The sequence below is a fragment of the Vipera ursinii genome (assembly GCF_947247035.1).
Source record: "Vipera ursinii genome assembly, chromosome: 6".
NCBI classification, from domain to species: Eukaryota; Metazoa; Chordata; class Lepidosauria; order Squamata; family Viperidae; genus Vipera; species Vipera ursinii.
The window spans coordinates 53,989,604-54,016,018 of NC_139515.1; the positions used below are offsets into that span (position 1 = coordinate 53,989,604).

Consider the following 26,415-nt stretch of genomic DNA (forward strand, 5'->3'; position numbering starts at 1 on the left):
TGAATTATGGAATGAGGGAGACCTTTGCCAGAACAAAAGCATTGTGACAAGCAGTGTTAGGACATAGAAGTCATAAAGAAGAAAAGCAGAGAAAGATTGTATGTGAAGGTTGTTCATTCTGTGTGTATCTGAGGAAAGCAGAATGTGTACTTGGGGGCTCATCCAAGAGAAACAAATATGAAGTATGATAATATTTTAGAAATCAGCCATGCCACTGTTAAGCATTCCTAATAATCCTTGTTATGTGTATTTTTATCCAATTTCAACTTTTAAGTAACTTTGAATGAACATTCACACTTTTCCAGGTATTAAATGTTGTCTTTGAAAATATCCAAGAAAATGAGGCCAGTGGTGCTACTCAGAATATCCAAGTTAAAGTATTGGATTGTGACACCATTGGACAGGCTAAGGAGAAGATCCTACAGGCCTTTCTGAACAAGAACGGATCCCTGTATGGTCTCCAGCTAAGAGAAATGGGGCTGAGTAAGTGCTATGCTAATTATAAATTCAAAAGTAGCTGTTTGTTTTTCTTTCTCCACAATTGTATAATTGTTTTATTATTTATTTTTAATATTATGGTTTGCATTTTTAAAAATTAAAAATTATTATTTCTCTGCTATTTAACATATGAACTGTAAGATTAACAGATTGAAGTCATTTAATGTAATTTATTACCTGAATTATGTCTTGAATTATTTTGTAAATACATTTGTGGCTTTTTGCTGAAAAGGCTCAATAGAAATGCACCCCTGCTATATTTTTCTTCTGCTGCACTGCTCTCCGAGTGCTTTCAGGTACAATTCAAGCGGACAATACACTTGTCAGCTGTAACACATGTGTCTGAGATTGGGGGTGGGGCTATATAAACTGAACAAACAAACAAAACCCTCCACAGCCTGGGGCTTTATTTGTAGAACTGCCTCTCCCCAATTGTTTCCATCTGTCTTGTCTGGTAGGAGGGACGTGTCGTGAGTCCCATCAGTTACAGCAGGGGTGTCAAACTCAATTTCATTGAGGGCCGCATCAGCATTGTGGTTGCCCTCAAGGGGCCGGGTGGGTGTGGCCTGGGTGGGTGTGGCCTACTGGGTGGGCGTGGCTAGAGTGTGTATGGCCTACTGGGTGGGCGTGGCCAACTCTACATCATTCGCATTAAGGGTGCCTATGGGGGCCCGGGCAGGAGTGGGACACATCTGAGGGTCTCTGGCAGAAGGAGAGTCTCTGGGCCAGGGCCAAGGCAGTAGGGGCCTTTCCCTCACTGTTTCCAGGATGGATTCACGGGCCGCATGAAACCACTTCACGGGCCGGATCTGGCCCCCGGGCCTTGTGTTTGACATGTCTGAGTTACAGAATGTCATCTTGCAGGACTGGAAAAGGATTCTTTTCTGTTGCAAGACTGGCCGACTTGTCAGAAAGTTTTAAGACATGAATTTGATTCCAGGCATGGGGGCTGGGAGCTTAGTTGGAGTCTGTGAGGTTAGTTGGGCTTTACTCAGTTATCATGTTAGGATTTATACATTGTTGGTTCTTTATTTTGTACTGTATTTTTTATGAGTTACTAGCCATCCAGGTTGTTACAGAGAAATGGGCAGTGATAAAAATCAAATATAATTGATCCAATCATAAAAATACTAAATTGCATCAGTGAGCAAGTACATAGCATTAGCCACAAATAGTTTGTTAGGACAAGTTACAATTAGTGTTTCAATTTTTGTTGACCTAGAATATGTACTTATTATGACTTTGTAATAATACCGCTTGGGGGGGGGTGTGTGAAAGCCCTAATAAGCAGGCATATACATAGAATGAAGGCTACTGCTAAGCTTGTAAGCCGCCCTGAGTCTTCGGAGAAGGGCGGGATATAAATGGAATTAAATTTTTTTTAAAAAATATCCCCTTCAGTAGTGACAATAGCACAATAGCCTAGTCACTTTGAAGCTTTTCACAAAATTTTACCGTGATAAAGAATTTGGGACAGTGGAGAAATGACTAGGGAAGAAATGGGATACAATTTCAAGCTGCATCTTTTATGTGAACGGTACAAAATAAACAATGCTATACAATAAGCATAACATTTGCTTCACATAATATACTGCCTTAACTTCTCAGGAAAAGGCCACTCTTACCATTTTAAAATTAAGCACAGATTAACTATTTTATTTGTGTTGTCAGCTCTTGAGTCTGTTTGCCAAGCAAAAGAACTTCTGGATGTGGATGGTTCCTCAGTGATTTTGGAAAATGGGGTTACTAAGCTGAACACCATAGGTCATTATGAGGTAAGAATAAACATCCAAAGATGTTGAAAATTTGCCTTTGTTAAGGGGGTGTATACTAATTTATAACATACATTTTATGTTAACATACAGAGAATATGTAAAGTATGACAATCTGATACAGATTTTAATTGTTATATTATTTCAGATTTCAGATGGAGCAAAAATTAAAGTATTTAAGAAGAAACAAGATATATCAGCTGGTAAAACAAATAACGTATTTATATAGTATATTGGATTTTTGAAAATTTAAGTTTGTGATCATTCTTTGAATTATAATTGAATTACCATTCAGAAGTTCATATGAACTGAGAATATAGAACTAATTTTAGATATACAGCAATATTATAAGAACTGAATTGTTTAACTGAAGAAAAATTAAATATTCTGTTCTCAGTATTGGGCAATTTTATGACTTTAAAAAGCTCACTTGCCCAGTCCAGGATTTCAATTCTCTCCAAATCAAACAATATGAAAGATAAATTGGATACTTCACGTCTTGCAAAAATCAACTCATAGAAGTCCTGGGAAATCTGATTTTGAAAATCTAATTGAAAACCAATTTACGCCTTCCAGATGTTGGGAATACAATTTTCTGATATTTGTAATCAAGCATCTATTTCCACTTAAATATTAATTGTACTAGTTAATAGAAAAGAGTACCATGATCAGAGATCTTACCATCTATATTGGTAGTAATCTGAATAGGAATAAATTTAGCTGACCATGGATGTTTTACAGCATTTTTCCTCAGCAACAACCTACTTTCTAGGTCATTGCTTGATCCTTATGTGTGCATTCAGTTTATCCTTTTTCCCCCTCTTCACTATGTTGACCAGATGGAGAATATTCTGAAGACTATTGCCATCTGGTAAGTCAGCTTAATACCTACTAATTAGTCATTTGTTTAGCTCCTTAATCACAGCATTTCCATGAACATCTGTGTAAACCTTTCTTATAGGTATTACCAGATGCAGAAGCAGCCAAAGAAACACAGAGTGCAAAACATAAAGGAAAACAAAAGTTTAAAGTCAAAGAAATGTATCTCACGAAACTTCTCTCTACTAAGGTGACTCCAAGGTTTTATTTCTAATCGTAAAATAATGTTATAATGCTATAATTATTCAGCGTACATTCTATTGCCTTACAAAATGACTTACTTGCATGTGGAGGCTAAAAAGCACCGGGGGAAATGAATATATCACAAAACTTTCAATTTTAAATGTAAAACAACAGCATTTGGGGAATGCTTTATATATAATTGAATACTGACATCATTAAGTACATATAATTATGCACTAAATCATGGCTGTGTACATATATATATATATATATATATATATATATATATATATATATATATATATATATATGGTTTCCTCTGTGACTTACATAAATTGAGAATCATTGGACACTGTGTGTTACACACTGAGGAGCTTTAAGAAGGGCTGCATTCATGACAGATAAAGTGTTTGTGGGAATGGTGGTTGAGCAAAAGCACATATATTGTATCAATCTTCATAGACAAAGAAGAGGTGTAAATGTAATTAGTAAATATTTATTAATATGTCTCCCTGCATGAGGTTCCAGATGTGAGGTTCTAGATATGTTAAGCTTAATTGGAGTGTATTGGCTCCAGTCTTATCAAACAGTATGTAGTTGTAGCTTAGATTGCCTTTTTTATTATTTATACCCTAAGCAATTTTTTATATATATACTATAATGAAATACTTTTTTGTTTTATCGCAGGTTGCTATCCATTCAACTGTTGAAAAGCTCTTTAGAAGCATTTGGAATTTGCCTAACAATAAAGCCCCAGTTGCTATTAAATATTTTTTTGATTTTCTGGATGCTCAAGCTGAAAATAAAAAAATTACAGATCCCGATGTGGTTCATATCTGGAAAACCAACAGGTATTTATGTGCTCATTGTAAGTTGGCAGAATATAGAATATTCTTGCTTTTTGGCAGATAAAGGTGTTTGTAGTTCAATTGTGATTAAATAGGTCCAGCTGAGAAGCATGAGGCAAAGTCCTGGGGGATTATTTGGAGTGAATTTGATTCTGTGACTCCTTATGAAGTGAACAAGACTATTAGTTCAGCCATTTGCCTGTTAAATCCAAATTTCCCTTCTATGGTTAAAGCTGCCCATGAGGTGACTTGTGGTTGGGTATGTGCAGTAGTGTTGGCCTCCTTGAATAAAGGGTGGGTCTATTGTGTATCCTCTCCTCAAGAAACCATCATGGGGCCCAAACGTCTGTGACAATTATGTCTTTTTAAAGAAAATGATAGAGAAGGTGGTCAAACTTCAGCTTCAGAGGACCCTGGAGGAAACAATTATTTTGGACCTGTTTCAGTCAGTTTTTGGGCCAGGGTTTGGCACATAGATATCATTGGTTGCATTTATTGATGACCTGTGGTGAAGCCAGGACTGAGATGGTATATTGATCCTGGTGTTTTTTTATTTATCCGCAGTTTTCATTTCATTTCATTTCATTTATTACATTTGTATACCGCCCTTCTCCCGAAGGACTCAGGGTGGTGAACAGGGCACATATAAATAGAAAATACAAAAATTAAAAGAGAAATAATCGCCCAGATAAAACAATAACAATATAAAAACCCATTAAAAACCCTAACATCCCCCATCAGGCCAGGCCAGCTTGTTCAAATAAATGGGTCTTCAGACTGCGCCGGAAGGAGCGAAGGTCCGGTGCCGTCCGGAGCTGAACCGGCAGCTGGTTCCATAAATCCAGAGCGCCCACAGAGAAGGCCCTCCCCCTGGGGGCCACCAGCCGACATTCTCTGACAGGAGGCACCCTGAGGAGGCCCTCTCTGTGGGAACGCACAGGGCGGAGGGAAGTTGACGCCGGCAGCAGGTGGTCCCCGAGGTACTCGATACCATTGACTAAAGTATCCTTTCAGATTGACTTTGGGCATGGGGTAGAAAGCATATTTTACAGTCTCTCTGCAGCTAGTATCAACTGATGTTAATTGGGGAGGACCAATTGAGGTGATAGCTTCTTACTTGTTAGGTACTACAGGTTCGCTTCCCTTCTATAATACATGAAATTATCAGCTTTAACATATACATGAAGCTGCTGGGTAAGGTCAACTGTCAGTTTGGGGTCAGGTATTATGAGTCTGCTGGTGATATTCACTTATATATTGACTCTGGGTTCGCAAAGTGACACCGTTTAAAGTCCTAGCTTAGTGCCTGCAGGTTGTATGGGTATGGATGGGGAAAACCGACTCAGTCTCAGTCTTGAGAAGACCAAGTGGCTATGTTTACTCAAGCCACTCCCCCAATACACTAACTTTCAGTGGGATGTACTTCCTCATTTGAGATGGTGTGCAATCTGGGGTTCTTCCACAACTCTCAGCTCCTGCTTGAAGAGAGTCTAGTGCACCAGTTTCCTAAATTATGAGGCCCTTCAGACAGTTACTCACCAACCAGTCATTTCACAATCAGATTATTATAGCATGCTCTGAATAGGACCACCCTTAAAAACCATCAAGAAACCATAACTGTTTCAGAATGCAGGAGAGCAAGAAATTACTTGGCCTGGCTTAGGCCTGGCTTTTTGAGAAGATGCTTATCTCCAATTCTTTCTACTGATCTAGTTTGAACAAGCAAGATCGGTGTGTCTTGAGCCCCAAAGTTTAAATTGTGCCATCATGTGTGACTGAGGAAGCATGCCATCTCTGTTGCAATGTCTGGGCATTGCAACATCCTCCCAGTGATTAAGGCAGTTCTCACCCTTGGAAACTTTTAAAAATCTAGGAAACTTTTAAAAACATGGTTGTTCTCCAAAGACTTTATGTTAATTGTGTTTGCTGAATAGCTGGATGCATTGTTCTCCTAGTCAGCCATGGCCTCTTTTTACTTGTATATATATTGCTCTTTTTTAATTTGTAAGTCATCCATAATTGCTTAGGAGTTGTATGAATTGAATACATACATACATGCATATACACACAACAATTTCAGAAATTATTAGCACTACATGTTGAAAATGTGTTCATCAATTGACAGTAAAAATGATTTTTATGTTACTTTTGGTTAGCATTTTTTACAGTAAACTTTTGCTAGATTGTTCCATGAAGGATTTTGTATTTAATTATTTCAATATAACTGTTTTTAATATCTTTTTTGTCTAGTCTGCCTCTTAGATTCTGGGTGAATATTCTGAAGAATCCTCAATTTGTCTTTGATATTAAAAAGACTCCACATATAGATGGCTGCCTGTCAGTCATTGCACAAGCATTTATGGATGCATTTTCTCTGTCAGAGCAACAATTGGGAAAGGTAGAATCTTATTTTTCATGCATACCCAGAGACTCTTTTTTAAGTTTCCCAGGAAGGAGGGAACATATTTCAGAAAGGAATGTGACGAGACGAGAGGCAGCCCAGTCTGGAGCTGGATAGGTGACAGAGGAAGAGAGTTAGGAGTTTATTTATTTATTTATTTATTTATTTAATTTATATACTGCCCTTCTCTCAAGAGACTCAGGGCGGTGAACAGGGCAATACATAAAATTAGATACAAAAATTAAAATTATTAAAACATGATTAAACAATGCCCATAAATAATACACATTTAAAATTGAAGTCATTTATAAAAATCCCACCCCGTCCCATCAGGCCAGGCCAGCTTGTTTAAAGAGATGGGTTTTAAGATCGCGCCGGAAGGAGCGGAGATCGGGCGCCATCCGGAGCTCAACCGGAAGATGGTTCCATAAATCCGGTGCACCCACAGAGAACGCTCTCCCCCTGGGGGCCACCAGTCGGCATTCTTTGACCGGTGGCACCCTGAGGAGGCCCTCTCTGTGGGAGCGTACTGGGCGGAGGGAAGTTGACGCCGGCTGCAGGTGCTCCCCAAGGTATTCTGGACCCATGTCATGGAGGGCTTTGTAGGTCATTACCAACACCTTGAACCTCACCCGGAAGACAACTGGCAACCAATGCAGCTCCTGTTAGTAGTTTATAGTTTAGTTTTTATAGTTTTATTAAATTTTTATACCGCCCTTCTCCTGAAGGACTCAGAGCGGTGAACAGGGCATATAATAAAAATACAAAAATACAAAAGTTAAAATAGAATTAAATTAATGCCCAAAATAAAACAATAAAATATACAAATATTTAAAACCCAAATTAACTCCCCATCAGGCCAGGCCAGCTTGTTCAAATAGGTGGGTCTTGAACCCGCGCCGGAAGGAGTGGAGATCCGGTGCCATCCGGAGCTCAACCGGCAGTTGATTCCACAAAGCCGGGGCGCCCACAGAGAAGGCCCTCCCCCTGGGGGCCACCAGCCGGCATTCTCTGACCGGAGGCACCCTGAGGAGGCCCTCTCTGTGGGAACGCACAGGGCGGAGGGGAGTTGACGCCGGCAGCAGGTGATCCCCGAGGTATTCCGGACCCATGCCATTTAAGGACTTAAAAACCATCACTAAGACCTTGAACCTCACCCGGAAGACAACCAATGCAGCTCGCGGAGCAAAGGTGTAACATGGGAGTACCGGGAAACTCCCAAGACAACTCTCGCGGCCGCATTCTGTACCAGTTGGAGCCTCCGAGTGGTCTTCAAGGGAAGCCCCATGTAGAGAGCATTGCAGTAGTCAAGACGAGAGGTCACGAGCGCATGAGTGACCGTACACAAGGCCTCCCGGTCTAGATAGGGCCGCAACTGACGCACCAGGCGAACCTGGGCGAAAGCCCCCCTAGTCACGGCTACCATATGATCTTCTAAGGTAAGCCGCGAATCTAGGAGGACTCCCAAGTTGCGCGCCCTATCCACGGGGGGTAAAGACTAGATTAGTAATAAGGGTTCAGTCTGTCAAGATTCTGTCTATTGTGTATAAGCAAATAAACAACCGAACTCTTGTAAGCAAATAAACAACTGAACTCTGACTGAATTAATCTCTGTCATTCTTGAGTTTAATTTGACAGGAATTCTTGGTACTCTCTTAGGTTGGTTGTTTGCTTGCAATGTTTTATTACTCAACTAGGTAACACCACGAGTACTAATTAGTGTGGGTTTTGCAAACAAGTTCAGAGAGAACCCAGGACTAAAAAGTAAGTCCTGTTAAGTTGTGCAGGACTAACTTTCAGATAAGTGAGTTAACAGGATTACACTCTTCCAAGCACTACTCCTATTGAAAATGGTCTTTTCATCTTTAAATGTGACTTGTTGAAAAAGTATTTCCTGAGCCATGTCCATAGTTTTTGGGGAGTATAACTTCATATTTCCTATGTCCGTAGTTTTTTTTAGAATAGCTTCATAACCTGTACAAAGGAATGTATTAGCTTAACAAGCTCTTACCTAGCTTCTTGGATATATTATGATGTCTGCTAGTCTAGGGTCACTCAGGGGTACTATCTAGCCAGTTTGGCCCAGTTTGTGTGAAACAATTATTAATTTTTTCCTAATTATCCAAAAACTGCAATCATTTTGCATGAATTGCTCTAAAATCTTGAAATGATAGTTTGAGAAAGGGCTAGTTGCTCTGAACAGGTATATATTTAGAACAAGCAAAGTTGGTTTTTAGAAGAAAGGATTGACAGACAGCCCACTCTTAAACCAGGAGGATGCCCAGAGCAGAAATGTGAAAAAAAAAATCACACAGAAGTTGGGATTAGTTGCAAAAGCCCCTTTCTCTTCTAGAGCTGTCCAACTGCCTGAAAAGGACCCAATGCTAGTTTTGGTGCACCTGTCAAGAACCAGACATGTATTTGCCTGCTGTTCTGGCTGGAAGACTACATTCCTAAATTTTTGTACACAGAGATTTCAGAAAATGGCTGCAAACCTGCAAACAGTCTTATCATGTCCACCTAGATTGCCTGATAGAACTGATGGCCAGAACTGATTGTTTCCTAATTTTGACATCACAGTGGTTCACTAACAAATGAGGCATCTTGCTAACTTTTATGACACGTCTTTTCTTCTTCCTCCTCAAAGGAAGCACCAACAAATAAACTTCTCTATGCTAAGGATATACCACTTTATAAAGAGGAAGTTAAAGCTTTCTATAAAGCAATAAGGGATTTGCCTCCATTGCCCAGAGCAGAACTAGAAGAATTTTTAATTCTGGAATCACAGGTATCTGTCTATTATTTTTGCTGTAGTTGGAACTTAGAGATATGTTGTAAATGGAACTGTGTCTTACCGTATTTAAAGTTCCCATTAATGGATTTTTTCAGACATATATCAAAGTCTCAAGTAATATTTTCCTCTGTCCTTCTATGTTTACTTATAATTATTATTTACTATTTTATGTACTAATATGGATAATAATAATGGATAATAATACTATCTTTAAACAGTTCCTTAAACTTCTTGTTTTTTTTCTAGAAACATGAAAATGAGTTTAATGAAGCCGAGGCCTTGAATAAAATTTATCAATATATAGCAAGATACTTTGATAAGGTAAGGGTTTTTTCCCCCCATAATCATCTAGCCTGGCTAGTAGTGGTTTTCTGAATGGCATAAAATGCTCAGGAACATTCCAATTAGGGAAGAAAGTGGTTGCTGTATTAGCAATGCATATCATATATGTGGGCAATTTTCATTCTAAGATTCCTGTTTGGTCCCGTGTGTGTGTGTGTGTGTGTGTGTGCACTGGCAGTCCCCAATATTCCACCCCTGCCCTTGTAGTTAGGACTGAGGGAGAGAGGAACTGAGCAGAAAGTAAGTGGAAGTGAATTAAGTGTCCCTTAAGGGTTAATAACTCATATGGATTAATGATCCTGAAGCAATAGCTTGTGATCCTTTTTGTAATTACTGAGTTCCTATACTCAGTCACTTTGCATTTTATTCTTAAGGCCAGTGCTGTTTCCCTACTGACAATACAGCATTGTTTTTCACTAGACCATCTGGCTGGGGGAAAAAAATTATATATGAAGAAATCAACCTGTAGTTTGGCAAAGCCATCTACAGTACAAGAGTTACCCATCCCTTTTCTAAGACTTAATAAGTGCTAAAAATTAATTTAGGAGAATCCAGAGTTCCTTTGGATTTTGCACTGTCTTGTCCCTGGCCTTTGCTGTCTTCTTTGTCTTGTACAATACTTCAGAAACAAATCTTATTTTTATGACAAACTATGATTTTCATAAATAAAACACAGAAGTCAATGCATGTGAGCTATATTAACTAGACTGACTTAAGTAATATCCAACTAGTTTCCAAACAAACTGAATATCATTTTTTTCATGATCTCAAGAGCATTTTATATCTGGCTGGCAGGTAATGAAAATGTTTTAGCACTCAATATGCCAGTTTTTCTGCTTTTAACAGATATACAACATGCATCTATTGCTATCTGAGTTGTATTTACGGACACACTTGTGATTTTAATTGAGGTTGCTAGTGCCAACAGAAGTGTTGCTCATCTTGTGATTAATAATAACTTGTAAAGGAAGATGCAAAAATAGCCTGGCTTTAAAAGGAATGGTTACTTAAGCAGAGCTTACTTTTAACATTGGGGGAAAATGGTTGTTGTTGTTTTTAATAAGCAAACTAAGCATACATTCCTTTGTTCCCATAGATACTGAATAAATTAGAGACAGAACGAGGGTTTGAAGAAGCCCGACAGCAACTCTTAAATATAAAAGGTTTAATGGATGAAAAGAAAAAATGCAAATGGGCTTAGGAATGTAATTGTATAATTGCTGCTGTTATGGAACCAAATTGAAAATATTGGCCAACCCAGTTCTATTCACACAAAAGCAGCAACGGAGGCCATCAGATTGGAACAGCCATCTCCAGATGTGTCAACAAAGTGGAGCCTGGATTGAGAAGTATACCTTCCTGTTGCTGGCAGCCGAAGCAATCTTTCTATGCAGATCTTCCCTCTTAAATTGACACAATCAAGTAATTTTGGTTGGATTTTTTGAATTAAAAACAAACTGAAATACAGATCTTATATAAAAAAAAACTGGTTGTGTTATATAGTTCACAACTTTGTCTAATTTCTATGCTGTCACTGAGCAGCAATTTATGTGCCTTAAAAGACTTATTTCTTGGTTTCAGATAAGCACAAATATATCCTCTTGTTATTCATATCTGAGCATCAAAATCCTTAGAGAGCTTTCAGCTGCTATATGGTTTTATAATAAAGTGCAGAGTTTCAGTTTCTTCCAAATAGTTGGACATTGTGGCATAATTAAAAGTGATGTGTGACTGAAATGGAGGGGAAGATTTCCAGCACATTGATACAGAAACGTAATTCGTCTCTTGTTAAAGTCGGTTTCTTATCCAGCTCGTCTGTTGAAGATGTCATGGACACATCCATGTAAGTTTCTTGGCATAATAATGGAAGTGGTTTGCAATGGCCTCAGCTTCCCTGTCTTCTGAACGCAATTTACACTTTGATTTTTTTCCATCATTGTAGCTGCACTTTTAAAAAATGCAGCTGGAGGCCTTTCCTATCTGTATTTTCATTAGTATATACATGCATTGTAAATATAAGGGCAAAAGAAAAATTACAAATAAGTTTTTTTAACAACTTAAGATTCATAAATGTATCGTAATTTTATTGTTGACTATAAAGTAAATGTGGAGGAGGGCATCACATGGTCTTCCGCTCAGCTTCTGTGCCTTCCCTGCAGATGGAATACCAATTTTCTCAGCTATATTTTATAGGGCCCTGCAGTGTCTGCATTTGAAGGCAAAGCGATATTGTCTGCTACTCCTTCAGGAGGTTGTATCTTTTCCTGGGATTGGGGTGGTACACCACAATTATAGCAGAATCGCAAGGAATGGATAGGTTTGATATAATGAGAGCTATGTACACACTCTAGTCTAAAGTGTCTCCTTGCCTTCAAATATGATTCACTGCTCAGCTCTATTTAGAATTCCTTTATTGCCTATCACAAAAAAAATTAAATAGAAAAATTTTAAAGTGCCTCAACAAATAGACATTATATCAGGTTCCAGACCCGATACTTCTTGGTAGGAAAACCCTAATGACATTGGCAAGCTTAACTAGCCATTATAGTCTGATGATTCTCTAGGACAGGGGTGCCCAAACTTGGTAACTTTAAGATTAGTGGATTTCAGCTCCCAGAATTCCCAATCCAGCATGGTTAGCTTGTCCTGCAAAATACACATAGATGTGTTCTAATACAGAGGACCCCAACCCCCAACCGAGTGCATGAAACTTTATTTGCACATGGGTGGGATTAGGTTGCATGAGTGAAACCATTCCCCCCACCCCCACCCCCCACACACACTGCCGCTGCCAGTCTGTGAAACCAAAAAGGTTGGGGACACTGGTCTAATAGACAGGAAAATGGAGGGAAGAGCCATTCCGAGACTGTTTCCTCTAAGGCAGCGGCTCCCAACCTTTTCTATACCCTGAACCCCTAGAACGTTTCTCTTATATTCTCCTGCCCCTTACAAAAGTTCAAAATGACAAATTATGCATATACACTATAATTTTGAAACTTCTAAACCCAGGTTTTCGCATCCCCTGGAATATCATCTCACACCTCCAGTTGGGAACCCCTGTTCTAAAGCGTAGACAGACAGACCTGTATATTTTCCACTGAATATATCTATGTAAAAATAAAAAAAGCAAAGCACTGAGGCCGGTGTTGTTTTTCCCCCCCTTTCTTCAGAAAAGGTTTTACATCGTGTGGAAAATAGGTTTTACGAAATTAAAAGAATATTATGCACAATGTGTCATATTTAACCAATAGGTGCTGAACATTTCTCCCCCCAATAATTGCCTGTTACAATGAACAAAGCATACAACTCAGTGTTACATAGCATGGATGTCTCTGAAGGTGAGACTAGGGCAGGGGTCGGCAACCTCGGCTCTTTTATGACTCGTGGACTTCAACTCCCAGAATTCCTGAGCCAGCATAGCTGGCTCAGGAATTCTGGGAGTTGAAGTCCACGAGTCATAAAAGAGCCGAGGTTGCCGACCCCTGGACTAGGGCTTCCCAAACTAAATTGTATCAAAAATGATACAGTGAATCTGTATGTTCCCACCCCCCACACAATTGAGTTCCTGAATTCAGTTTCATTTTGAAGACAGTTACTCTTATTCATCAGAGCCAGGAAGGAAAGGGGGAGATGGTGGTTCTAAACCAGCTTGAGTTAAACACTTGCACAACACTGAGAGATGTAAGTTGCTTTCAGAATATCTGCCAGTTATTGACCGGGCAAGAGTGCTTACTCTTTTCAAGGGCCAAATGGTGATTGGTGGTGCCTGTGAAATAAATAAAAAAATTGAAAAAGACCACTCAGGCTTCCTTATTTGACAGGCATCAAGAGCTGGTTTGCTTTCAGTAACTGTTAAGTCTATTCAAAAAAAGCAGAGCAGCAAGGAAGGTACTTGGAATGGGATTTCCAAAAAATTAAACTTTTTAAAAAATACCTAAACAGGATCTCCCCTCCCCTCCCTGGTTCTTTCTTCCCTTTTTCCATCCTAATTAATTCTGTGTTGATTTCTATTCAGTTATATTCTCTCTGTTCTCTTTTTCTCCCTAAACGTCTATTCCTTCCTCAAATGTCATGCTGTTGTTTTAAATGTTCCATTTCCGCTGGAAGGGCAAAGGGAAATGTGTGTATATATATATATATATTTATGTTTCTCTGCATGAAAGTGGCTTGTGCATGCAGAAAGGATCAGTACTGTAAGTGTAGCACTTTATTTGATAAGTAATTCATTTTGATCAGTAGTTACTAAATTAATACATGCAGGACCAGGGAGTGTACTTGTTTTGGGGGAAAACTATTTCCAATAAGCATATATATATATGGAGGCATGGGGTGGGGTGCAGTGGGAAATATCCAAGGCTGCTTTTGGCTGGAGTTTGTACACAGGATTTTAAAAAGTTCTTTGAAAATTGCAATGTATTTATTGTATATTGCATTATTGAAAGGAACTAGTGAAATAAAATATTTCTGACTATCTCTGCAAACAAGCCACATTTTAGCATTCCTACAATAAATGTGTAAAACAATTTAAAATTATTTTAAATTTTATAGATGCATAGAATTCCAATCTATTAGGTTTAAAGTAATTGTTTACAAGTATAAATGGAGTTTGAAAATATATTGCATGAATATGTAAAATGTTTCATTTCACATATATAAACGGTGATATTTATTTTTGATTTGAGACTTCAGTGTATGTTCCAGTTTTTCAAGAAAATCAATGTGAAAACAAGTATAGCATTTTTAAATGGGCAGATAATTTAGAAATCTGTTTTTTACAGAAATCAGTTTTATTCCAGAATTATAATTTTCAAAAATGGAAAAATAAAAAAATAAACTTCAAAACTTTAATCAATCAACCAGATAATATTTATGTATTTATTGTCAATGCTTTGGCTCTAGTGAAAACACAAAGTAGCTAACAATTGTTTTGAGAAAAATCAGAAAGTTAACACGTTAAATTTCTACTAGAATTGCATAAAATGAAGATTTACAGTTCTTAAGTTTGAAGAGAATGGAGACCGATTGAATTCTGAAGGAAATGTTGTACAAACAGGAAAAGTCCTCTTCCATATGTGACATATGAGCCTGACAGCAAAAAGGCCTTTCCAGCAATTTAGCACCACACAAGGTTTGTAAGGAAAAAGCGATTCATCAGAAAGTCAGATTCTAAGCTGTTTAGGACATAAAAAATTAATACTACTATCAATTCTGCCTGGTACATCACAATTTTTTAGTTCCTATATCTTGAATTATCTACAAGCCAAATTGCACAATAGCTTCATCCATTCACCTTTTCAAGGATAATCCTACAATGTTGGGATCAAGGTGGATAGCTCATGACTGAACATAAGCGTCACGGTTTAATTGGGCAAATTCAGCCCTCACTTAGGAATCCAGTAATATCTGAGGCTTGAGGAACATTCCAAACCACCTTTTTTGGGTGATTATAAACCTGTACAAATACTCTGAATCTGGTTTTACGTATATTTCCAGTAGCATCAGTTGTGTATGACTATATGTTCAGCTTAATGTCCATCATTAAGCCTATTATAGATTTATTTATTTAATGTATGGCATACAGTGTCGGGGAAAGCTATAGATGGTACACACAATGCAATCCTGATAGCCTAAATTGCTAGTTCATTCTGTTTGGCATTCGCATGTCTGCCCTTAGTGCACCGGAGGGGACGAACTAGCTTACACCAGCTGACTAGCAGTGCGTGGGTTGCTGGCTCTTCCAGGCTCCTCTGAGGGTCTCCCCTTGCCTATTGTCTGGTCAGGTCCAGTGCCAGCTTCCGATCGCTGCACACACAAATACAGGAAGGTTTTCCCTACTAAAGTGGTATCCATTTATCTACTCACAATATTTCATGCTTTCAAACTGCTGGGTGGCAGGAGCCAGGGGACTAGCGGTGTCTGAGCTTAAAACCACCGGAGTGGAAACCATTTCTGCTCATTACTAGTTTCATATGAACAGAATGCCTAATGCTATATGTGCTGCAATGAATTCATTGGGTAAAATGCCAATTAGAACTTGTCCAAAATCATTATACGGAATACAAAATCTTCAGTTATTTAGGAGTGATGTATCCCAATTTTTAAAAAGTCAACATGTGGTGGGACTTGCTTTTTGCAATGTACTATCCCACATGGAGCTCCATCTCTTTGGAATATCCTTCAGAATAATTTCCTTTAGAAATTGGACTGCCCCCCCCCCCACCCTTGACACTCTTCCTTAAGGCCCTGAAGACTTGGTTTTGCCAGTGGTCCTGAGGAGTGGGATGGGACCCATCAAATGGCTTATCTGACTGTATTTTGTCATGGAAGGGGTGGGTGAGGGTTGTTCATTATTTTATTTTATTTTCTCTATATTGTGTTTTATTGTTTGTAAGCCTAGAGTCACTGTGAGCAAGTAGGCAGCTATATAACTTCTCTAAATGAATAAAATATAGCTGGCTCTAACTCTGCAGACGTTTAGGAAGGCAGTCAATACAGATAGCCCTAGACTTATTTGAGGCCAAAATGCCCCATTTTATGACTTTGTCAGTTAATGAATCACTGCAATTATTAAGTTAGTAATAGTTGTTAAGTGAATCTGCTTCCCCATTGAATTTGTCAGGTCACAAAAGGCGATCACATCACCCCAGGACACTGCAACTGTCATAAATATGAGTCAGTTGCCAAGCATCTGAATTTCGATCACATGACCATGGGGATGCTGTAATGGTCAAGTGAAAAATGGTCATAAGTCACTTTTTCCAGTGTCATCATAACTTCGAATGGTCCTTAAACGAATGGCTGTGAGTCGGGGACTACCTGTACATGGCTCTTTTCCAGACCTTGAATCAGAATGAGTGGAATCGCAGTTGGAGGAATTCTAATAAATTTTGGTCTGATTTCCATGTTATTGTTTTAGTTGCATTATTTTTCTTGTGGTTGCAGTTGATGCTCTCTTTTGTATGCTACCCAGTTGGGTGGCCATGTACATGTTATAAATAAATGCTATAAATATATCTAAGACCATTACAGCTAGCTCAAGAAAAGTCAATGGTAGCAACACATGAACTGCTCCTCTCACACTGTTTTCTTATTAAATTAGCCCATTGGGTAGAGCTGGAGAGATGAGTCCTAACTCCTCATTTAGCTGAGTTTCAGTGATATGTCAGTTCAAGAGCCATTCAGAATTGTTATTTAGCAGATGTTTCACTATCAACTAACTTTATAACTATTCTGATTAATTTACAAATTTAGTCACTTGAATACCTATGAACTAAGTTGGCAGTGAAAATAGTCTTCACCTATATATCAATCTTAAAAAATAGTAAGATTAGCAGAACCACTTAAATTTGTTGGACAGTGTAATAATTCCATTCTGTCATCAAACCCCTGAAGAAGTGGCAGAATCTGAGCTGCAGGTTGTTGGTTTTTTTACTCGTGAGATGATTTATCCATTTAGCTTAGGGGCTTTATTTACTGACTGGAAGCTGCTCAAAATGAATTAATAAAATACTTTAGAAACAGTTGTGTTTCCTAGCCTAGCTTATGAGAAGTTAAGGAACTGTAGAATAAAAACAATGCACTAAACTTGAAATTATGCTTTTTATGGCTATTAAATAATTAAATAAAACACAGAGAAGATAAGATTTTACAAAAATATATTTAATTAGATTTGATTAGTTAACAAAACTTCAATCTGAAACAAACAGAAAAACTTCTTTGCATGAAGGTAAAGCAATATTCATATTCACTTAAAATGTGATTATTTTTCTTGATATTTCATAATATATTAAAGTGCAGATAGTAAAATATTTTTCAAAGGTAACATTGTGGATAAAATTCATATAAGGATAACAGAGCTTAAACAATGTTGTTTTCAATTTTCTCAGTATTTTAAGATTACAAAAGTCCAGCTTTGTAATTAACAAAAAATGGAAACTTTATATAGCAACCTGAATATAAAAGGGACTCTTTTCTTTTCAGAGAATCAAACTATTAAAAATTTGAGAAAAGGATTATTAGCAAAATGTTACAGTGTAATGATTCTTAGAGTTTAAAATTAGGAAATTATTTTCCAAATATTTTAATTATATTTTTTTAAAAAATATTAAAAATAATACAAATGATGGAAAACAGAGTTTTTACCTATTTCACGGCACTTGTAGATGAATTTTTGGCAAAAGACAAAAAGTGTTTACTGGTTTATTTGGCATCTCCAGATGACAGATCACATTGTTCTACAAATTTATTTGTGTCTGGTTCAGAACTTATTTCTGACTGAGGTTGTTCAGCAGAAGCACCAAGTTCTCGCAATTGGTTTCTCTGTGTGGTCTCTAGTTCTTCCAAGCGTTTGCGAAGCAGTGAAAGTTCTCTTTGATGTTGCTCCTCCTTCATAAGAGGTAAAGAGATGGGGGAAGGAATGTCACACTTTATTTGGCACTTTCATTTTTAAAGATATTATACAACTGTGGAAGAATCAGGCTACTAGTTCTGGCTTTCAATTTTATGTTCTGATTTTAAGATATTCAGTTATATAAGCAAAAAACAAAACAAACACAATATTTTAATAGAATGGACACAATCAAGATGTTTATTATATTGGTTTATAGGGACTTTCCTGCAGGCAAAGGAATTAGGAGAGTATTACATAGCTTAACTAAACGTTTAGGTAACCTTCACTGTAAAAATAATTATAAAGAAATTGTATAATTTTAACCAAAATCAATATAATTAAAGAAATGGTATTACTACTTTTCTGCATAATTAAGGTTAGGTTTTGTTTATAATTTTTGGTTCAATATGGTAAAACATTTTGGAAACAGCAGAACCTGAGCTGCAAAACAAGTTGAATGCATGATTACAAATAAAATTCTCACTTCTCTTTAATACTACTGTACTGTTTCATCAATCTTTATTATTGAAAACTAGAAAAATATGAATTTTATTTTTTATGCTTTTCAAAGCACTATTACCTACTCTGTCATATGGGAATATTACATACCTGAAGGAGAGGGAAGGGTAATTCTGGTCTAGGAATCAAAGATGAAGATAATAAGTTAACTGGATTCAGTATTGGGGTGTTGGGAAAAAGGATCAGTCTGCGGAACTCATTATGTCTCCGTTGCAGATCTTTCAGCCTTTTCTGAAGGCGGAGGTGTTCTTCAAAAGGAATATGTTGCCTATAACAAATATAAATAACTAAATAAAAATTCTTTTCTTAATAATGTTTTCCTAGAAGCACAGGGTCCAGCGTTTTTTTTAAATCAACCAAGAGTTGACTGGTTGCGATACGAATTGTTATCCAAATCTGACACTGTGGCCTAAAGTCACCTAGCCAGCTTTCATGCCTAAGGCAAGACTAAAATTTATAATAATATAATTATATCTCCTGGTTTATATTTTCTGGTTTCTAGCTTGATACCCTAACCACTACACCAATCAGCTCTCAAATAAATAATTAAATGCTCATGGACAAATCCAACACAAGATTTTAAAATTGAATGTTGCTTCCTTTACGTATTCCCAATAAAACAATCACTTCAAAGTATAACATTTTGATACCCCCTATTGGTGATTCCCCAAATAAAAATATTTGGAGCCTGAAATGGACTGGTTGAAGGCAAGTAGAAACGTCTGAAGTTTGATATTGTTTTGTTAACCTCAAAATGCTTCCTGCAGAGCTTAACCTTCTTTAGAAAGTTCCAAGAGATTGAAACAGCTTATTTTCAACTAGAAATGACTGTTTCCAATTGAAGTTAGAAGCATTTTTAGTTAGAAGCATTTTTTATATTTCTAAAACACTTTCTGATAGTATAGTTTCACAGTAACAGTACTGCTAGGAACGAAGCATATGTATATGCATACAACTTTCTGTTGTTTTTTTCAGAAATTCAAAAATGAATGTAATGAGCCTGATTAAGACAGCAAAGATTGCACCTAAAATGTTTTTAACAGCAACAATATGAAACATTATGGAATTCAGAATCAACATAAAGTTATACCTGTTTAACACTTGGTTTTGTGTTTCTAGTTCTTCTCTCTTAGCTTCTAAGAGCTCAATTTTGTTCAGTAATTTCTTTTGCTTGTTGTCATTAAGTGTCTTTCTCTGTAATTAATACAATATACATATTTATATTTTTTAAGGTTGACTTCCACATTTAAATATGTAACTCATTCATTGGAGTTGCAGACTGACCAAAAACTTCCCTAATCATAAACATTCATTAGGAGAAATAGTAATAAGTGAATCAACTCTTGTTCTTTTGAAAGTAACTCATATGAAAAAGGCCACATTAGCACAATTAAAATTAACATCATGTTTACGTTTATGTTTATTATTTATGTTTATCTGTTTATGTTTATATTAACTCACACATTATGGCTTCTCAGCTTCACAAAACTTAAAAGAAACTTTGGTAATAGAAATAGTTATGTCATTATGTTATTTACAGGTTAGGATCGTCTTTTAGTTACAGTATGGCACAAAACTTTGACTGAGCTAAGACAGAAGAGCTTTCAGAATTATGCAAATATGAGACCTGCCTTTTTCTGAACAACCGATGCTCGATACATTTTCTCTTTTGCTGCTTTATACTTGTCTTCTATCTCTGTGATGTGCTGAGTAAGTTTATGTTTTTCTTCTAGCCACTTTACCTGTTTATCTTCCAAATTCCTAAAAAAGAAACAAACAGTGGTTATTTTATAAATCAATTCTACTTCTTCACAGAAGTGAATATTATAAATCCACAGACATGACTTCAATCCTTGTTTGCTACCTGAAAATATTAAGAATACAAAATATGCCCAGGAATTCCAGACAATCCTATAAAGCATGTTTCTTATTATTATGCAATATAAACACAGATCAAAAAGACAATCTGTGAAGGGTTTCATGCTGAGAAACTAAATTTATGCTTCAGAAAACTTTAAAAATTTGCTTCAGTAAAACTTTAAACATTCCTTTAAGCTATAATAAACTGTATCCAGCTATAGAGAAAGGTCTCTGTGAAACCATTCCCATGAGTGTTGCTTTCAAGTGGGATTTAAAGAGCACATCTTGAAAGGAATCCCTGTCTTTTTGAAAACCTCCTTTCTCCCTGAAATCCAGCACACACACCCGCCTCTAGGTTTCCAGAAAGCCTTCCATGTTTGTCTTGCCCTAGCTTTGAAAACTGCTTTTGCCCTTTACTTTACTTTAGCTTCAGAACTGCCTTTGTTTTGTACCTTGTCGTTGCCTTGAGGATTACCATTTATCTTATGCTTGGACTTTTGCCTTGTGGATTTGGAGCCTTACTGCAGGGGTCTCCAACCCCCGGTCCATGGACCAGTACCGGGCCTCAGCATGCCAGCAACTGGTCTGCACAAATAAGCAAAGCTCCATCTGTGGGATGCAGGCAGCACACAAAACCACGTACCCTCCGGTCCGCAGAAAAACCTCTCTCCACGGAACTGGTCCCTGGTGCCCAAAAGGTTAGGGAGCTCTGCCTTACTGGTCGGTGGAGGGCTATTTGTTTAACCCCTCTCAAGAGAAGTAAAGAACTTGCCTTGCCTTGACCACCTGAGTCATAACAAGCTATATGGACCAGCCGTAACTATGAGCAAGAAATGTGCTGAAATCACTGGGCAGGCTGACAAATAGGCCAATCTGAGAAAGAAGGGACACAGGAGCAGTGCACATCAATTTTGCTCTATTTTCCCATCAAGAACCACTTAGAATTTGTTTCTGCAGAAAGCTAGACTAAAATGCTCTGAATTTCAATTTGGCTGACCCTAAATGGTTAAATCATTTTGATATTTTAGGTCCACCATTTAAGAAGAGTTCTGGTCTGCCCGAAGCCCAGGTAGCAAAGAGTCCAAAGGATCTTAGTTTCACTGACAAAACTTCAAGTCCAAGAGTATTGATATGTATTCTTCAGTGTTGGGAGGCTACATCAATTGAGAAAAAAATAATCATAGCCAAAAATAGAGTACAGATAAATATTATGACCTTCGCTTGTCTCCAGTCATACACAGACATTAGAACTACAGCAAGATAAGAAAGCACTGGATTTAAAGATTTGGACTAGACAAACACTAAAGAGACAAAGCTAAAAAACCCCACTTCAAATAGCTTGGCTCCACAAAGATGATTTTGAACTTAACTTCCAATAATTTAAGATTCTTGTGTATTAATATTATTTGGATTTCTTTAAATGTTAGACTGATGGAACACTTCTCTGCACAATTTGGGCAGCTTTCCTAGAAGCAGAAAAAACACTATCCTAAAATGTAAAACATGGAACCCAATCAATCACATTCCTATTTATATGTTAACAACGTGTCTTTGATCTCTCAACAAAGGACATAATTTTATGATATGTCCAAATGTTTTACCACACCATATTCTACCAGGATTCCCAGTTGCCTTCTGAGCTTTATGGGACTCCTGGAAAGGCCACTTGTTTTGCATAAAGCAGAATGTTTCTCGGCAACAATCCTCTGGGTGTATGTGTAAAATGTATGTTGAAATGACTTATTGTGATATTTATTTTTAAAAAATTAAACAGAAGTGAAACAAGGATACAGATTTGCTTGAGCTTTTATGGACTGGAAAAATGATAGATAACTCCATATTCTAAATCTCCCAGAGAAAATTCTGTTATAGATGAACCTATACTAGATGCCTAGGACAATTTACTCTTCATGTCATCCAATTTTTGGTTGCAATAAATGCAATAATAGCATTGCACTAAGAGTGAAATCATACTTCTCTGAATCTGCCTGAGCTCTTTCTGCTTGACTTCGTGCGTTCCGACATTCATATTTTAATATCTCCAGCATTTCTTTGAGTTTCTGATTGGAATCCAGTAAATCATTCTCTGACTGTGAAAGGGAAGCCACTCGAAGCTGCACATCATGCAATTGCTGCAATGGAAACACCTTGTGAAGTAATCAATTTCATTTATCAAATTCTAGAGAAGGATTAAGCATGGTATCTATGATCCCCAATGTACCCACTAACACACAAACCTGCTACTTTGAAATATGTACTTTATCTCAGAAAAAAGGTGTTTGGGGGGGATTCAACTGAACACATTTTAACATATGAGAGAAATATCTGTTTGATCAGGGATTCTGAACACTTAACATTAAATGAATAGTTCAATGTTAAAAAGTTACACTGTTTCATAAGGGTAATCAATTAGATATAAAAAAATTAAGAAACTACAGGTAGTCCTCGACTTACAATCACAATTGAGTCCCAATTTTTTGTTGCTAAGTGAGACAGTTAATTTTGCCCCATTTTACAATCTTTCTTGCCACAGTACTTAAGTGAGTCACTGCAATTGTTAAATGAGTAACACAGTTGTTAAGTGAATCTGGCTTTCCCCATTGGCTTTACCTGTCAGAAAGTCACAAACGGGGATCACGTGATCCCAGCACACTGCAGCTGTCACAAATATGAGTCAGTTGTTAAGCATCTGAATTTTGATCACATGACTATAGGGTTGCTGCAATGGTAACTGAAAAATGGTTAACAGTAACTTTTTTTGCCTCACACAAAAGTTTAAAGCTCGCAACCAGACCAAGAGAATGAGAAAGCAAATAGGAACAAGAGAATTAGTGATGAGGGAAGCAAAAATGGGGAAATTAGTAGAGAAGATGGTGGGAGGAGAATCCTGACTTCCTTCCTCCAGAAACCAATATGAAAAAGGGAAACAATATGGAGCATTCCTTATACATAGTTGCATAATTTAAGAGTCCTCATAGATTCATGACTTGTGCTAAAAAAAAGGGTGGTAGATATATTCAGAGAGGGCTTTGCACAGATTTGTGTTGTGTGCCAGTTGTTTTGCTGTAAAATCCCAGCCCATCTGATCCAGCAGTCTTATAATGGCCAGAAAACCTAGCAGTCTCACACCAAAGCACTCTAGATCAGGGGTCCCCAACCCCCGGTGCGTGGACTGGTACCGGTCTGTGGCATGCCAGTAACCAGTCCGCACAAATAAGCAAAGCCCCATCCGTGGGATGCAGGCAGCACACAAAACCACGCACTTTCTGGTCCGTGGAAAAACCTTTCTCCACGGAACCAGTCCCTGGTGCCCAAAAGGTTGGGGACCTCTGCTCTAGATGGGTCTTCCCTTGAAGAATATTTGGAAGTTTAAACTGGTTCTAAATGAGGCGATGCATGCATTTTGTGGTGCTCCAAACCTCACCCGTGCAACACCATAGCTACATGAGATACATTGGCTTCAAATATATTTCAGGTGCAATTTAACATGCTGCTTGTTATCTTTAAAGCTCTGCTCGTGACATCAAAAAAGTGGCACAGGGACTTTTAAACTAGTCTCTGAAGGAAAGCTGACAAATGATGGCACCAACCAGATCAAAAAGGTGTAGATGTTTCAGAAAATCAAATCATTTTTTAAACTTGTATGCTGTCCATCTCTTAACAGTCAAAGAAATTATAATAATAAAAAGCATGCCAAGTGCAATAAAATAAGGAATAATACAACAAATAAGGCCAATATTGGAAGTGGTTAATGGAAATACATGGCAATTGTGTTAAAAAAAGTTTGTAAGAAGGGCTCATTCCAATGCTAGAAACCTCCAAGACCAAGATACAGAATTAGAGATTACAAATGAGAATGAAAACTTGATAGAATAGAAAGAATCAATGGCATAGTCATTCGTGACTACGGTTTTATAAGAACAAGTTAAAGATGCATTAATGGAGCTGCTGGTGTTTATCACAAACAGTTGTAAGATAATATACTAAACTCGCTTTTCGGAGTGAGCTGGGCAGAATATAAATTTAATGAATAAATAAATACATTGCAATACCAAATTTCTCATGTATGATGGACATGTAAAAAAAAGGAAAATGAAAATTTTAAATGGTGTCATTCTTCCTAACTCCAAATACTACGAGCAAATAAAAACAGATTCTTGTATATTATTCAGATGATTTTTGAAGTGATTTGTATCAGGAAGTCTTTTTTTTTTTTTGAAATGGAAGACGGCAATCAAAACAAAAAAACAACAACCCAAAATATGGAATAAAACTATCACGTGAACTGCTACAAATTATAATAGATGAAAGAATGTAAACTAACTTCTTACCTGCTTTAGATTTGCATTTTCACTTTTCTCTTTTTCTAGTTCCTCAGAAGCAGTAACTCGTTCTTGAATCTTTACTCTACAAGTCAATACAAAGCAGAACTGCAAAATATTTTCTTAAAAACATAAGACTACCCACATAGTCCTTGAGTTACAATGATAACTGGTTCTGGAATTTCCATGGCTAAGCAATGCTGTTTGTTCATTCATTCATACAACTTATATGCTATCCATCTCACCTGGAAGTGAAATCTAAGTGGCTTACAAGCATTAACTGGTTGCTAGGGGAAATATCACATGACCTCACGATTGCTTAGTGACAGCAAACCTAGCCAAATCCCGACCCTGTTAGGCAAGGACCGACCCTGATTCAAGCCATTCCTAGCCCTGAGCCTTGATAAGGTAATAGGCTGCCTCCTCTTGAATCCATCCCACCTGCCTATCTTCAAATAGCCTGCCCTGTTTTAGCGATGATTCGGAAAGCCTTTGGCAAGCTTCTGAGGCCAAGAATGGGGGGTGCTATTTGGAGAACAGCAAGCGTGCCATTCTCACAATGCTTCAGGTCTCAAACACTTTCTAATGGGTTTCCGAACCACCACCTCATCATGAACTACTCCCACCTATATATCTCCAAATAGCTCGCTTCATTCTCATGATGTGCTATTTGGAAAATGGCATGAGTGGCCTTGGGAAGAAGGCTTGACTTGGCCCGAAGCTGCTTCATACAGGGCCAGGCTGCAAGCAGCAGGAGGAAGATAGCTAAGGCCTGTTGGATGTGGCAGTACTTGTGGCGCACAGGGCAGTGAGGGTTTTATGTTTTGGTACTAGGGTGCTTGAGGCAACACTCTGCAGCAGCACTGGGGCTGACGCTGAGGCCTGAGGGCAATGACAGCTGGCTGAGATTGTTGAGCACTCTGGGCCTCTACTTCAGCCCCAATAGTGCCACTGAGGAGTACTGCTGTGTAGGGCCGCTGTGCAGAGTGCCCCAAATGGCAGAGATATGAGGGAAGACAGGTGGGTGCCAAGACCTGAAACATCATAATGTAGGCAGACTGCCAAGCACCCAATTTTGATCACGTGACTAAAGGGAGTTGCATCTGCCTTAATTTCAGGGACCGGTTGTAAGTACCACTTGTCCAGTGCCACTGTAACTTCGAACAGTCGTTGAATGTAACAGAATTGAAGTATTTAAATATTCTGAATGATTCAAACTTCTCTTTAATTCTTAATTGGGCATTAAATGCCACACCGAGTGCTGCAGAAAACAATGATTATCTTAATCAAGGGCTAAGGATTAATTCAAGCTGGAAGTTTGGGATACAGAAAAATCTTGGAACAAAGCATCCGTTAACTGTTGAATTTCAAGAAATTAATTCCATGAAACATAAATCTTGCAAAATGCTGACATTGGGAAATACTACATCATTATAATAAAGAAGCAGCAAAGGCTTTAGTCAGGAAAGCATTACTATTGCATAAGTACTAAAGTAAGGCCAAATTATACATTAATCCCTGGATATTAAACACTAAGTGATCTGGTAGCCAAGGAAGAAGTGATGAAGATGTAAGGGAGAGAAATTTAAACAATTTCTGACATTGTAA

At 37.7% G+C, this 26,415-nt stretch overlaps 2 protein-coding genes across 3 annotated transcripts in view; one reads left to right on the top strand and one right to left on the bottom strand.

Annotated features, from left to right (window-relative positions):
• The window catches only part of PLXNC1 (plexin C1), a 70,935-nt gene extending 57,825 nt beyond the window's left edge, over positions 1 to 13,110 (top strand). The window contains exons 22-31 of the mRNA XM_083366384.1: positions 306 to 483; positions 2,170 to 2,273; positions 2,419 to 2,473; positions 3,110 to 3,141; positions 3,232 to 3,339; positions 4,020 to 4,183; positions 6,431 to 6,578; positions 9,229 to 9,369; positions 9,622 to 9,696; positions 10,814 to 13,110. Coding sequence (XP_083222510.1) covers positions 306 to 483; positions 2,170 to 2,273; positions 2,419 to 2,473; positions 3,110 to 3,141; positions 3,232 to 3,339; positions 4,020 to 4,183; positions 6,431 to 6,578; positions 9,229 to 9,369; positions 9,622 to 9,696; positions 10,814 to 10,918 — 1,110 coding nt within the window. The 3' untranslated portion in view covers positions 10,919 to 13,110. The remainder of the gene's footprint in view (positions 1 to 305; positions 484 to 2,169; positions 2,274 to 2,418; positions 2,474 to 3,109; positions 3,142 to 3,231; positions 3,340 to 4,019; positions 4,184 to 6,430; positions 6,579 to 9,228; positions 9,370 to 9,621; positions 9,697 to 10,813) is intronic.
• A 4,146-nt stretch (positions 13,111 to 17,256) lies between these two features.
• The window catches only part of CEP83 (centrosomal protein 83), a 31,622-nt gene continuing 22,463 nt past the window's right edge, over positions 17,257 to 26,415 (bottom strand). For both annotated transcript variants that reach the window (XM_083365824.1, XM_083365823.1), the window contains 6 exons: positions 24,817 to 24,892; positions 22,460 to 22,617; positions 20,257 to 20,386; positions 19,716 to 19,819; positions 18,716 to 18,893; positions 17,257 to 18,102 (listed from right to left, as the gene is read on the bottom strand). In XM_083365824.1, coding sequence (XP_083221950.1) covers positions 17,917 to 18,102; positions 18,716 to 18,893; positions 19,716 to 19,819; positions 20,257 to 20,386; positions 22,460 to 22,617; positions 24,817 to 24,892 — 832 coding nt within the window. In that variant the 3' untranslated portion in view covers positions 17,257 to 17,916. The remainder of the gene's footprint in view (positions 18,103 to 18,715; positions 18,894 to 19,715; positions 19,820 to 20,256; positions 20,387 to 22,459; positions 22,618 to 24,816; positions 24,893 to 26,415) is intronic.